This window comes from Trichosurus vulpecula, chromosome 2, assembly GCF_011100635.1.
Source record: "Trichosurus vulpecula isolate mTriVul1 chromosome 2, mTriVul1.pri, whole genome shotgun sequence".
Taxonomy (NCBI): Eukaryota; Metazoa; Chordata; class Mammalia; order Diprotodontia; family Phalangeridae; genus Trichosurus; species Trichosurus vulpecula.
In genome coordinates, this window is record NC_050574.1 from 61,449,022 (window position 1) to 61,460,424 (window position 11,403).

Sequence of the window (11,403 nt, forward strand, 5' to 3'; positions counted from 1 at the left end):
CCCTCCTCTCCCTTTAACATTTCAGCAATTACTTCTCTAGCTTTCTTGGGCATGGCTTCCCTACCAGAAGGCCTGGAGGTCCTTCAAGGCAGGGACCAGATCTGTTCTTTAATCTTCTAGGAGAGGGTTCAGAGCCTTCAGCAAGTGAAATAAACGCTTAACTCATGGATTCGTAGCCCTGCCTGGTAGGCCAGTCAGTGAGCATTTAGGAAGCACCTACTATGTGCCAGGTGCTGTCATACTCTGAGGATACAGAGAAAGGCAAAGGACAGTCCCTGCCCTCCAGGAGCTCACAGAAGGGGAGGGACCTGCCCATGGCAAGACAATGGCTGAGTTGGAGCTTGAATCCAGCGTTTCTGACTCCTATTGCTCAACTCACCCCCTTCCCTGGCATTCAGGGACTCCCTCCTCCCCTCACCAAGTCACCAGCTGTTGTCAATCAAGTGGTCATGAGCTGCCCCCTACTGGCCAACACGATGAACAGCTTCTCTTTCCTTGTTCTTTCTCGTTCCCCACATGGTTGAGCTACCCAATGACTTCAAGAGATACAAGATCCTGGACCTGAGGAAGAGGGGAAGCCCAGAGGGGCTTTCTCAGCTCTGATGGAAGCATTCAGGGCTGGAACTGACCTAGGGTAATTGGTTTCAAAACGGAAGGGCCCTTAGAGATCGTTCAGTCCAACAGCTTAATTTTACAGACGATGAAACTGAGGCAGACAGGAAGTGACTTGCCCACACAGTCAGTGGCCAAGTCTGTATTCCAACTCAGGTCCACCGACTATGAATCTCGATCATGTGGCCTCCCACTGCAGAGATCCTGAACAAAGACAGAGATTCACTGACCCACAGAATCAGTGTTACAAGAGGAAAGTGAAGTCCAGAGGGAAATGACTTGCCCAAGGTCATTCACATTCCCCCTTGTTCCTGAGTGTTACAAGAGCTGGTACTTCTCCTCTCTGAGGCTCAGCTTCCCCATCTGTAGAATGGGCATGCCACATGGTATAGTGGTTGGAGAGCTGGCCTCTGGGTCAGGAGAGTCTGGGTTCTGGTCCCATCCACAGCACAGAGGAACTCTGGACACCCCCGACCATACCTGGCAGAGTGGTCACCATTCTGCATTGGCAAAGGGATCCTCTCCCTGGGAGCTCTCCACATGGAGGAAAACAAATCAGATTTAAAATAAAAAAAAGACTTGCCTTACTGTCCTCATAGGAATGCTTTGAGGAATCATTTTGTGGCTCTGGAGTGCTAGAGAAATGGGAAGTACTATGACTAGGACTCAGCAAAAGAAGCTTGGGAAACATAAGGTTGCCAAGTCAGGTGTATTTAAAGGAACTTTCACGGTAAGTGACCCAAGCCCACCGGCAGGGCCGGGAATCTGTGTCCTACAGCGGACCAAATCCTAAGGGAGCCACACCTTGGCCAGCCCACAGCAGAGGTCCGTATGTCAACCTCAGAGCGTCCCTTCTGGGGCTCCCGAGTTCTTCGCTGGGCTGCACTAGCTCCTGGCTTGAGACCATGGACGGCTTGTTTCTGGTCCTGCCCCAGGGCCTGCCACTATCTGGATCCAGGGGTCTGCTCTTGCTCTCACCCCTACAAATGCATGTCCTCTTGTTCCACTGCCTCTTCTTCTGCGGAAGGAAGGTACTTCTCCTGAATTCCCAGGGTGCTAAGGGGTTGGGATCAAGGGAAGCAAACCATGCAAAGGAGTTGGGAGCAAATCTGATGGAGTTTCCCTCTCTATCCCTCCGGAACCCCCAGGCAGGGACATGCGAGATCTGGCCCCTGTCCACCTCTGCACAAAACCCCACAGGAGCACAGAGAAGCCCCCTGCCGCCAGCCTTCTGAGCTGAAAGACTTCTGGGGCTAAAGACTAAGAATCCTTCGGAAAACACAAGCTACCAAGTGGACCACAGCCACTGTATGCCACCCAGCTGGGCAACCTGCCTTTCCTTGGAAGGGGGGGTCTTGTTGGCCTGGGGAGGTGGGGTTTTGAGATTTATGGGGGCAGTGGGATACAATGGGTAAGCAAAGTGTCAAATGAACTTTGCCTCAATGTAATAAGGCTTTCAAATAATGGCACTGGCTGGTGACCTTTTGGATGGCTTATGCCTCCACTCTTCTATCATTCCCAAGGGACTCCAAGGCAGGATTTAGCCTCTTTAGGGACATGGGGGACTCCTGGAGAGCTCCGACCTGGCTCCTAATGGTTCCTCTGAGTTTCTGATAATCCTCAAGGTCCACAGCCACACATGCTGGCCTAGAGGTGGTTTCATTTTCCCTATAATCTGGGGCCATCCTATGTATCCCCCTCCTCTAGCCCCTCTGCTTCCCGCACACCTGACAAGGCCCCCCTTGGATTCTCCCCTGCTAGGCCTCTCCCACTGCCCTGGGAGTGGCTCCCCATGCCCCATTTCCTCAGTCCAAACACCACCCCTTCAGAAAGTCTTCCTGAAGCTGCCCAAAGAATCCCTTCCTCTGGCTGCCTCTCCACCTTGGGCTTCATGCTGTTCACATTCTTCTGCACTCATCCCACATCTTCCTGTATTGGGTACCTGTGTCTTACTTGGCACTGAAATAACCATTCCCTCAAAACCCCCATGGCCCTTTGCCTGGTACCTCTCTGATGTACCCAGCTTATTTATTAACATGACTTCTATGTTGGCAAGAGACAGTGTAGGGGTTGTGGAGGACTGGCCTCAATGCCAGGAAAGCTTGGGTTCCAGCCCAGTTTCTGACATGCCATGGTTGTAGGAGCCAAGGATATCAATGAAGTTCCGGCATCAGTTCCTCTCTCTAACCTATGTGGGCACTTGGGTCCCCTCCTCAGTTCTGAGTTCTATGAGGATCAGAGCCATTTCTTAGCTGCTCTCAAACTCCCCTACAGCTTGGCCCAGCGCTCAGCACAGCATAATAGATGGTGTTCTGGTGAACAGCAGTGAAAGGACAGTGCTCATCCACGGGAGGTCCTGGCCACCTCCCTCCATCCCCCATGGAAAACGGCTCAACCCCTCCTGCTCTCATCCTCCCTTTGGGGCCATTCGACCCTCCCAGATTGACCCATTCAGCCCAGAGCCTCGACAGGGATAAGCAAGGATACGAAGTGAAATGGAAGTCAGCCCCCACTGCAGCAGACATCATGGCTTCCAGACTCCGCTGCTCAGCAACCCCAAAGCAGTAGCCGTTGGCTTTGTCCACTGCCTGCAGCACCCGCTGGACACTTTCCTTGTCCTGGAGAGAGAGGAGAGAGGGGAGAAGACTGGAAGTCATGACATTACCTCCCCTTTGAGAGAAGAAGCTCTTCTGGAGTGGCCTCTTCTCCCCACTCTCTCCTATTCCATTTCGTGCCATTCTTGCTCACCCATTCCCAAGCACCTCATCTTCCCCCCCAGTCCCCTCTGTTTAAACAGCCTAGACAAAGCTCAGGAGAGAATTTGAACCATTTTCCTCCTGTTCCTCTTCCTGTGTCTGACACTTGTTTTCTCGATGGCCTGAGCCCCAGCCTCACCACTTCTTGGCTGTGTGACCTCAGACAAAGCACTCCCTCTCTCTGGGTCTGCAAAATGAGAGGGGTGGACTCGGTCATCTCTGGAAGGTCTCTTCCAGCTCTGACAGAGGAGACCTTGGGCTGGCTCTAGTCCTAGGCTCCATTCAACCTGTGCCTGGATTCTGATCACCAACGGAGAGCTCTCCTGCTAGAGGAAGGATGTGGGGATGGGCCTGGCTGGGAGAGCAACTTCCGTTGTCACTTTTATTGCTCATGCTTTACTTTACATTCCTACTTTACAGCGTGGGAGGGACTCCTCTGAGCCACCAGGGGCTCCAGAGTGACAAGCTGGGGTTGGCCAATGGCAGGAAGGTCCCTGCTACCTGGATATTGAGAGGGATGAAGGAGACCAGGCTGTAGTCTTCAATCAGCTGCACCAGCTTCTCATTGAGCTGTCGGTAATGACGGAAGAAGGGGTCTGAGGCCAGGTGATCAAGCAGGTAGGAGAGGTCTAGGACTTCGGTGTAGTAGTCCAGGTTGAAGGCTGTGGAGAAAGGACAAGGCTTAGAAGCAGCACGATGGAGAGCCCTAAGTATAAGTTCATCCTGGAGACCAGAGTCCTGTGTCTATACTGGCAAATGTGGAATATAGGAAGCACAACTGTAAAAAACAAGGAACATTCAGGGGATCAGATATTTAGAGCTGGAAGAGACTTCAGCTCAAACAAGTATCAACTGATCAATGTGCCAGGCACTAGGTTAAGCAATGGAGAGACAAAGAAAAAGCAAAGCCAGTCCCTACCCACAAGGAGCTTACATTTTGTGGGGGGGGGGGGGCGGGCGATTGGGGTTAAGTGACTTGTCACACAGCTAGTAAGTGTGCCAAGTGTCTGAGGCCGGATTTGAACTCAGGTCCTCCTGACTCCAGGGCTGGTGCTCTACTCACTGTGCCACCTAGATGCCCCAGGGGCTTACATTTTAATGGAAGAGGCAGGCATACCATGAATGAATAAAAATACCTATTACTAAAACTCCTACTTTCTTGGCTTGGCAGAAGATCCTTCAGAATTTTGATCTTTCAGGGGTTATCCTTATGATTATACATGATAATTTTACTGGCATAGAAATACTGATTAATAACAGTATTACTGGGTGACTGTGGGCAAATTCTCCCCCTGTGCCTCAGTTTTCTCTTCTGCAAAAGAAGGGGTTGCACCAACTGGCCTCTAAAGTCACTGCCAGTTCTATATGTTCTCCCAGATGGCACACTCCTATGCTATTCTATGATTACAGACTTCTCTCTAATCTAAGCAGGAGCTAACACAGTTACTAACTCCATCCTAATGTTTTAAGTGTATCCTTTAAGCTTCAAAGGAAGGTGTCTGGTTCAAGTATGTCAGGATCTGTCAACGCAGCCCCGAGGCACCCTCTCTCTACTTTCAGACATTTCAATCACATCTTATGCTGGCCTTCATTTGTTCTGAATTCAAGTTCCCTGAGCTTCTGAGCCTGTCCTCACACAGCAGCCAATTATCCAGGGCCTCTTCCCCCACTTTTGATCACTTAAACTGTCTTTCTGGACCTTCTCCATCTTGTTTATGTCTTGAGGGACAGATTCAAAGTACTGACAACAGGATTCAAAGTACCAACGCTCCAACTTTGATACAAGTTGCTTAAAAGTGGGAGCCCCATCAGCATCAGATCCTTTAGCTTACACAAAGCCATGTGCAGACAGCCTTATTCTATAGCTTCTAGCCAGGGTAGCACCACTTCCTGAGCATTTCTGAGCTCAAGGAGCCCTAGAATTGAGAAATGGAAGAGACCTTAGAGAGAAACTGGACTAATATGTCCATTTTAGAGTGAGGAAACTTAAGGCCAGAGAATGGAAGTGACCTATCCAAGGTCACACAGTGTGTTGATGGCAGGGCCAATGTAAAAATTGGATTTCCTTATTTCTGGCCCTATGCTCTTTACCTCTATGCCATCCTTTCTTTAAACAACTAGGACTATATCCAGGACCCTGGCAATTTAGGAATTTGCTAACATGGCTAGAAATACTGTCTAACAAGTCCTCTGGGATGGGATAGAAAAAGCATTGCATTTGGAGTCAGTGTGGATCCTGGTTCTGCTACTTCCTGCTGGTGACACTTTGGACAGGCACTAGCCTCTCTGGGCCTCAGTTTCCTTTCCTGTAAAATGAAGGAGTTGGACTAAATGGCCTCAGATCCCTTCCAGCTCAATCTAATTGCTCCATGGGCTCTCCAGCCATCTCTTCACATCCCCTTTGATTCAGCATCCACTTGGGCCTCTACTCCACAGGTCTACCTGAAATCCAGCTGGAGATGGTTATCATTTTCCTTCTCCCCTGTTCCCCAAACTTAATCTTCCAAGAACCCTTACCTAGCTTCCCAAACTGCTCAATGAGGTCCATCTTGGAGAGGATGTTGACATGGGGCAGCTCTACATGCAGCATGGTGGACAGGGAGGTGCACAGCACGGAGATGAATTTGGCCGGATCTGTACAGTAGTGAGAATCCACTAGGTGGGCAGCAGTCAGCTGAGAGAACAAGGTGAGGCAGAAAGGTCACACCTCAGGGCCTCTCCATGCCAAGGACATTTATTATCAGCTTGGCTCTCCTATTCCTTTCCAGAGATAAGGACTACCAAGATTTTAAAATGCTATGGGACTTTACCATTCTGAGATGAAACAGAAAAGCCCTGAGGTTTGTCTTAATCATTAAACCAGGGGGAATCCTAAAGAACCGGACTTTGAATCATCCATCAGATGGAGGCTGCCTACAGAGTGGAGGCCAGGGCAAATTAAAAAGAGCTCTGGATTGGATAGTAATAATAGCTAGCATTTACATAGCACCTTAAGGTTTGCAAAGTACCTTACAAATAACTCATTTCATCCTCTCAACCACCTTGGGAGATGGGTGCTATTACCAACCCCATTTTACAGATAAGGAAACTGGCAGACAGATATTTAATGACTCGCCAAGAGTCACATAGCTAGTTAGCATATGAGGACAGATTTGAACTCAGTTCCTGCTGACTCCAGATTCAGCATTTACTACCTCACCCAGCTGCTTTAAAGAGGATTCAAGTCCCCACTTGATAGCGAGCCATACAACCATGAGAAGTAACTTTCCTTCTGTTAGTCTTTGTTAGTAAAAACAAACTGCTTGACCTACATGATTTCTAAATGTTCTAATATGAACTGAATGCGGGGTCTCCTTCCTCCCAATCTTACTCCCATTCAGGCCTCCTCATCCCTTCCAGAACAATCTTAATCCATCAAATAAACAAGGATTTATTAAATACGTGCCCTGCATTGTACTAGGTGCAAGCGATACAAAGACAACGTGAGAGTCCTTGCATTCATTGCTTATTAGAGCCACTAGGGACCTTAGTCCTCAAGAGCCTTAAAATACTGAATCTCAGGAGCCGAGGGGGTCCTTGGCCAAAATATTGATAATAACAAGGCTTAAAAGCCCCTTGGGATCCTCAGAGCTGGAAGCAGCCTTAAGAGGCCATTTGGTCCAAACAATTTGACAGCGGAAGAAAGTGGACCTAGGTTGGGTGCGGGTAGTACGTGCAGGGCCACGTGGGGAAGGACGGCGTCGGGGGGGAGGGGAGGGGCAGGGACCGCCCCCTGGGGCACACCCGGCAGCTCCCATCCCCGAAGCCTCGAAGCACGTGCTCCTCGGAGGACAGAGCCACACTTCCGGGGCGGGGCTCACCCGGAAGCCCCACCGGGCCAGCTGCGCGAAAACGCTGCGCAAGGCGCCGTGGTGCGTGCACAGCTCCACCTGGCCCGGGCAGTCGAAGAGCAGGTAGTGGCCGCGGAAGGGCGCCAGGCGGTCGTGCAGCCAGTCCAGGTTGGCCTCCAGGTATTCCATGCAGTACACGAGGCCGCCGTTGGGCCCCAGCTTGAGCGCTTCCATCACGTCGGGGAGCGTCACCAATTCGCCGATGTCCACGGCGCATGCGTACGGTGTGCCCTCGTTAGCCGGGTCTAGGTTCACCACGGCTACTCGCCGGCCCAGCCCGGCCAGGAAAGTGCTCATGCCCAGGCAGTACGTGGTCTTCCCCGAGCCCGGAGGCCCGATCACCGCCTGTCCAAAAGTCGTGGGGACGCCCGGGGCCGAAGCCGAGGCCATGGCCGTGATCGCGGCTCCTGTCCCCTCAGGACAGAGCGAGACCTCCCCCACTGAGGCGGCGACGCCTGATCGAAACTAGCCGCGCGCGCGCGCCTCCCGGAAGTCCCGCCTCCTCCGTGGATGACGTTATTCGGCGCGTTTGCGCATGACGCATTTTAAAGACCGCGCGGGCGCGGCGGAGTTAGTTGGAGGAGCTGGGGCGGGGAAGCTGGGTGGTGTTTGTGATCTCCGGAAGGTTGCGACCAGCTGTGGGCGTTCTTCGCCCCGGGCCTGGCACGCCGGGGTCAATCTCCACTGGGAGACCCTGGGCCTGCCTTGGGTTTGGGGGAGAATTGGCGTGTTTCCAGACCCAGGCTTTTGGGGGTGAATAGCGTTTGAAAGCATCTTCACGTCACCCCGAGGTAGGAAGTTACCTCAAGGCCCGGAGGTCCAGTGACCAGCTCGGAAGACACGCAGGTGGTAGCCTCAGGTGGGATTCAGATCCAGGTCTCAGAAATCCGGGGCTCCTTCAGGCTGCCCCACACTAGGGTGTCTAGATGTCAGGCAGGTTCCCCGAGAGTCATGTGACATGTTTATCATTTCCAGGGACTGTGGTATTATTGAAGTTACTTGAGGGCATGAACCGGCTTTTGATATCTCATCCTCTATGTTAAGTCGTTTTTTCAGTCGTGTCCGACTCTTTGTGACCCCATTTGGGGCTTTCTTGGCAAAGACACTCGAGTGGTGTGCCATTTCCTTCTCCAGATCATTTTACAGATGAGGAAACTGAGGCAAACGGGGTGAAGTGACTTGGCCAGGGTCACACAGCTAGCGAGTGTGACTGAGGCCAGCTCGTTCAGATGAGTAATATACTCTGGGCCCCGCCTTCGCTCCATCTGCTTTGATGCCTGTGGGGTAGGGGCCACTTTTGGAGGACATTTGTTTTAGTGAGTTTTCCTTTCATTCCTATAAATCACAACCCCTTTATCACCTTGATAGATATCGTGAGTTGCTGTGGCTCCAGAAAAATTACACGTGAGTCTGTGTTTGTAGCTAGACTGCCTAAGTCTTAGGGAGAACACAGAGTCCAGTACTGGGCCCATGCTCTTTTTCCATGGTGAGTTGGGAGTTACCAGTAGCTATCTTCAAGAATCTTGGGTCAGTTTCCCGGGACACTGTTAGCAGACACTTCCATTAAGACAAGACTCTTTGTCTGTACTTGCACAATTTTACATTGCATTTTTGGCCCTCTTTTTAAAAATAATAAATCTCCAGAGTAAACGTTTCTTGACATTGTGTGCTAAGCACTGGGAATACAAAAGAGGCTTAGAAGACAGTTCCTGCCCTCAAGGAGCTCACGATCTGATGGAAACAATGAGCAGGCAACTGTGGGGAAAAAAAGTTCAATACAGGGTAAATAGGGATAAAATTAAGAGAGGGAAGGCATTAGACTTCAGAGTGGTTCATAAAAGTGGCAAGAAAAAGCTGTTATAATGGAAGGGAAGAGGGGTAGGTTAAAGGGAATGAGCGAATCTAGCTCTCATTAGATTTTACTTAAGGAGGGAATAACATACACACTCAATTGGGTATCTTATCCTACAGTAAAGTAAGGGGGAAGGGGACAAGAGAGGGGGGATGATAGAAGGGAGGACAGACTGGGGGAGGAGGTTGTCAAAAGCAAACACTTTTGAAAAGGGACAGGGTTGGAGGAGAAAATTGAATAAAGACAGAATAGGATGGAGGGAAATATAGTCTTTCACAACATGACTATTAAGGAAACGTTTTGCATAATGACACATGTATAACCTATATTGAATTACTTGCCTTCTCAAGGAGGGTAGGTGGGGAGGGAAAGAGAATTTGGAACTCAAAGTTCTAAAAAGAAATGTTAAAAAAAATTGTTTTTACATGCAACTGGGAAATAAGATATACAGGCAGTGGGGTATAGAAATCGGTCTTGCCCTACAAGAAAGTAAGGGGAAAAGGAGTTAAGGGGGTGGAGTGGGGTGATAGAAGTTGAGGGCAGACTGGGGAAAGCGGTGATCAGAATACATGACATCTTTGGAGGGAGGGTAGAGATGGGGAGAAAATTTGTAACTCAGTATCTTGTGGAAATGAATGTTGAAAACTAAAAATAAGTTAAAAAAAATTCAGAGTGGTTGGGAAGGGCTTTCGAAGGAAGATGGGATTTTAGTTTCGACTTAAAGGAAGCCAGTAGGTAGAAATAAGGAGGGAGAGGATTCAAAGTACGGGAAACAACTAGAGAAAATACACAAAGGCCAGAGATGGAGTGTCTACTTGTGGAACAGCCAGGAGGCCAATGTCACTGGTTTGAAGAGTATGAGGTGGGGAAGGGGGAGACAGATTATAAAGAGCTTTGAGTGCCAAATGGTGGAGTTTATGTTTGATCCTGGAGTTGATAGGAAGCTACTGGAGTTTATTGAATAGGAGGGGGGTGACATAGTTGGACCTGCACTTTAGGAAATCACTTTAGTGCCTGAATGCAGGATGGGGAAAGACTTGAGGCAGGCAGACTCACCGGCAGGTTATTGCAGTAGTCCTGGTGTGAGGTGATGAGGGCCTGCACCAGTGAAGTGGCAGTCAGAGCAATGGGGCATATTTGAGAAACCCAGTAAAGGTGAAACTGACAAGCTTTGGCAACAGCTTGAATATAGGGGCTGGGGGAAGTGAGGAATCCAGGATGATTCATAGGTTATCAGCCTGAGGGATGGGAAGATGGTGTCATCCTCTATAGTAATAGAGAAGGTTGGTGGGTGGGGTAAGAGTTTAGGGTGAAAGATGAATTAATTTTGGACATATTCAGTTTAAAATGTGTACTCGATGCCCAGTTTGAAGTGTCTGAGAAGCAGTTGGGGATGGCAGTTTGGAGGTTAGCAGAGAGACTGGGGCAGGATAGGTAGATTTGAGAATAGGCACTATAGAGATGGTAATTAAGTCCATGGGAGCTGATGAGATCACTAAGTGAAATAGTAGAGGGCCCAGAGCCCTCTACGATTAGAGGGATTGATCTGGATGAGGATCCAGCAAAGCATGCTGAGAAAGGTTAGTCAGATAGGAGAATCAGTACAGAGTGGTGTCCTGAAAACCTAGAGAGAAGAGCGTATTGAGGGGAGAGTGATCAGCAGTGTCAAAGCTGCAGAGAGGTCAAGGAAAATGATGACTGAGAAAAGACCATGGGATTTGGCAACTTTGGAGAGAGCAGTTTTGCTGGAATAAGGTCAGAAGCCAGATTATAAGAGGTCAAGACAGTGAGAGGAGAGAAAAGTGGAGGCACCTACTGTAGATGGTCTGTAGAGCCAGTGTGGTGTATTGGAGAGGCCCAGAAGACCTGTGTTCAAGTCCAACTTCTGCCCAAGTGGTTGTGGGACCCTAGGCATTTATCCTCTCAGGTCTCCAGGCATCCCACTCTTGCAGAGAAGCTGACTGCCTGGTTGGTAGAGGAAGTTCCTCTTTGGGATCCTTTGAAAGCCCAGGTCCAGTCCCTATCCCTGCAGCCCTTTGTTCTTCCATCTTCTAGAAACGTCCACCCTCCCTTCTTTGGCCAGGTAAGTATTTCTGCCAAGCTTTAACAAAACATTTATTGAGTAATTAGGTAAAGAGCCAAACACTTCAGAGGACTTACCTGGAGATTGTTTTGGGATGTTTTCCTAAGTGAGACTAAAGGGAGAGGGATTGGCATATTTAAAGTATAACAGGAATGACTAGTCCTAACCAATGGCAGATGGTTTTGCTTAAACATTTTTTAATGTCAGGAA

General features: G+C 49.6%; 1 protein-coding gene across 1 annotated transcript; it reads right to left on the reverse strand.

The window, feature by feature from the left end:
- Nucleotides 1-1,307: 1,307 nt before the first annotated feature.
- GPN2 (GPN-loop GTPase 2) lies at nt 1,308-7,746 on the reverse strand. The gene is made up of 5 exons (XM_036742452.1): nt 7,229-7,746; nt 5,886-6,042; nt 3,870-4,030; nt 3,100-3,230; nt 1,308-1,668 (listed from the first exon to the last, which is right to left on the reverse strand). The coding sequence occupies exons 1-5, from the start codon at nt 7,646-7,648 to the stop codon at nt 1,593-1,595; spliced, it is 945 nt and encodes a 314-aa protein (XP_036598347.1). The 5' UTR covers nt 7,649-7,746; the 3' UTR covers nt 1,308-1,592.
- Nucleotides 7,747-11,403: the final 3,657 nt, after the last annotated feature.

What these genes read in the sequence shown, in the direction of transcription:
- GPN2 (XM_036742452.1), bottom strand. Translation starts at nt 7,648, where the DNA reads ATGGCCTCGGCTTCGGCCCCGGGCGTCCCCACGACTTTTGGACAGGCG. An exon ending in TGGCCCGGTGGGGCTTCCGG is followed by an intron (nt 6,043 to 7,228) that starts GTGAGCCCCGCC and finishes TTGTTCTCTCAG; the next exon opens with CTGACTGCTGCCCACCTAGT. An exon ending in TGAGCAGTTTGGGAAGCTAG is followed by an intron (nt 4,031 to 5,885) that starts GTAAGGGTTCTT and finishes CTTTCTCCACAG; the next exon opens with CCTTCAACCTGGACTACTAC.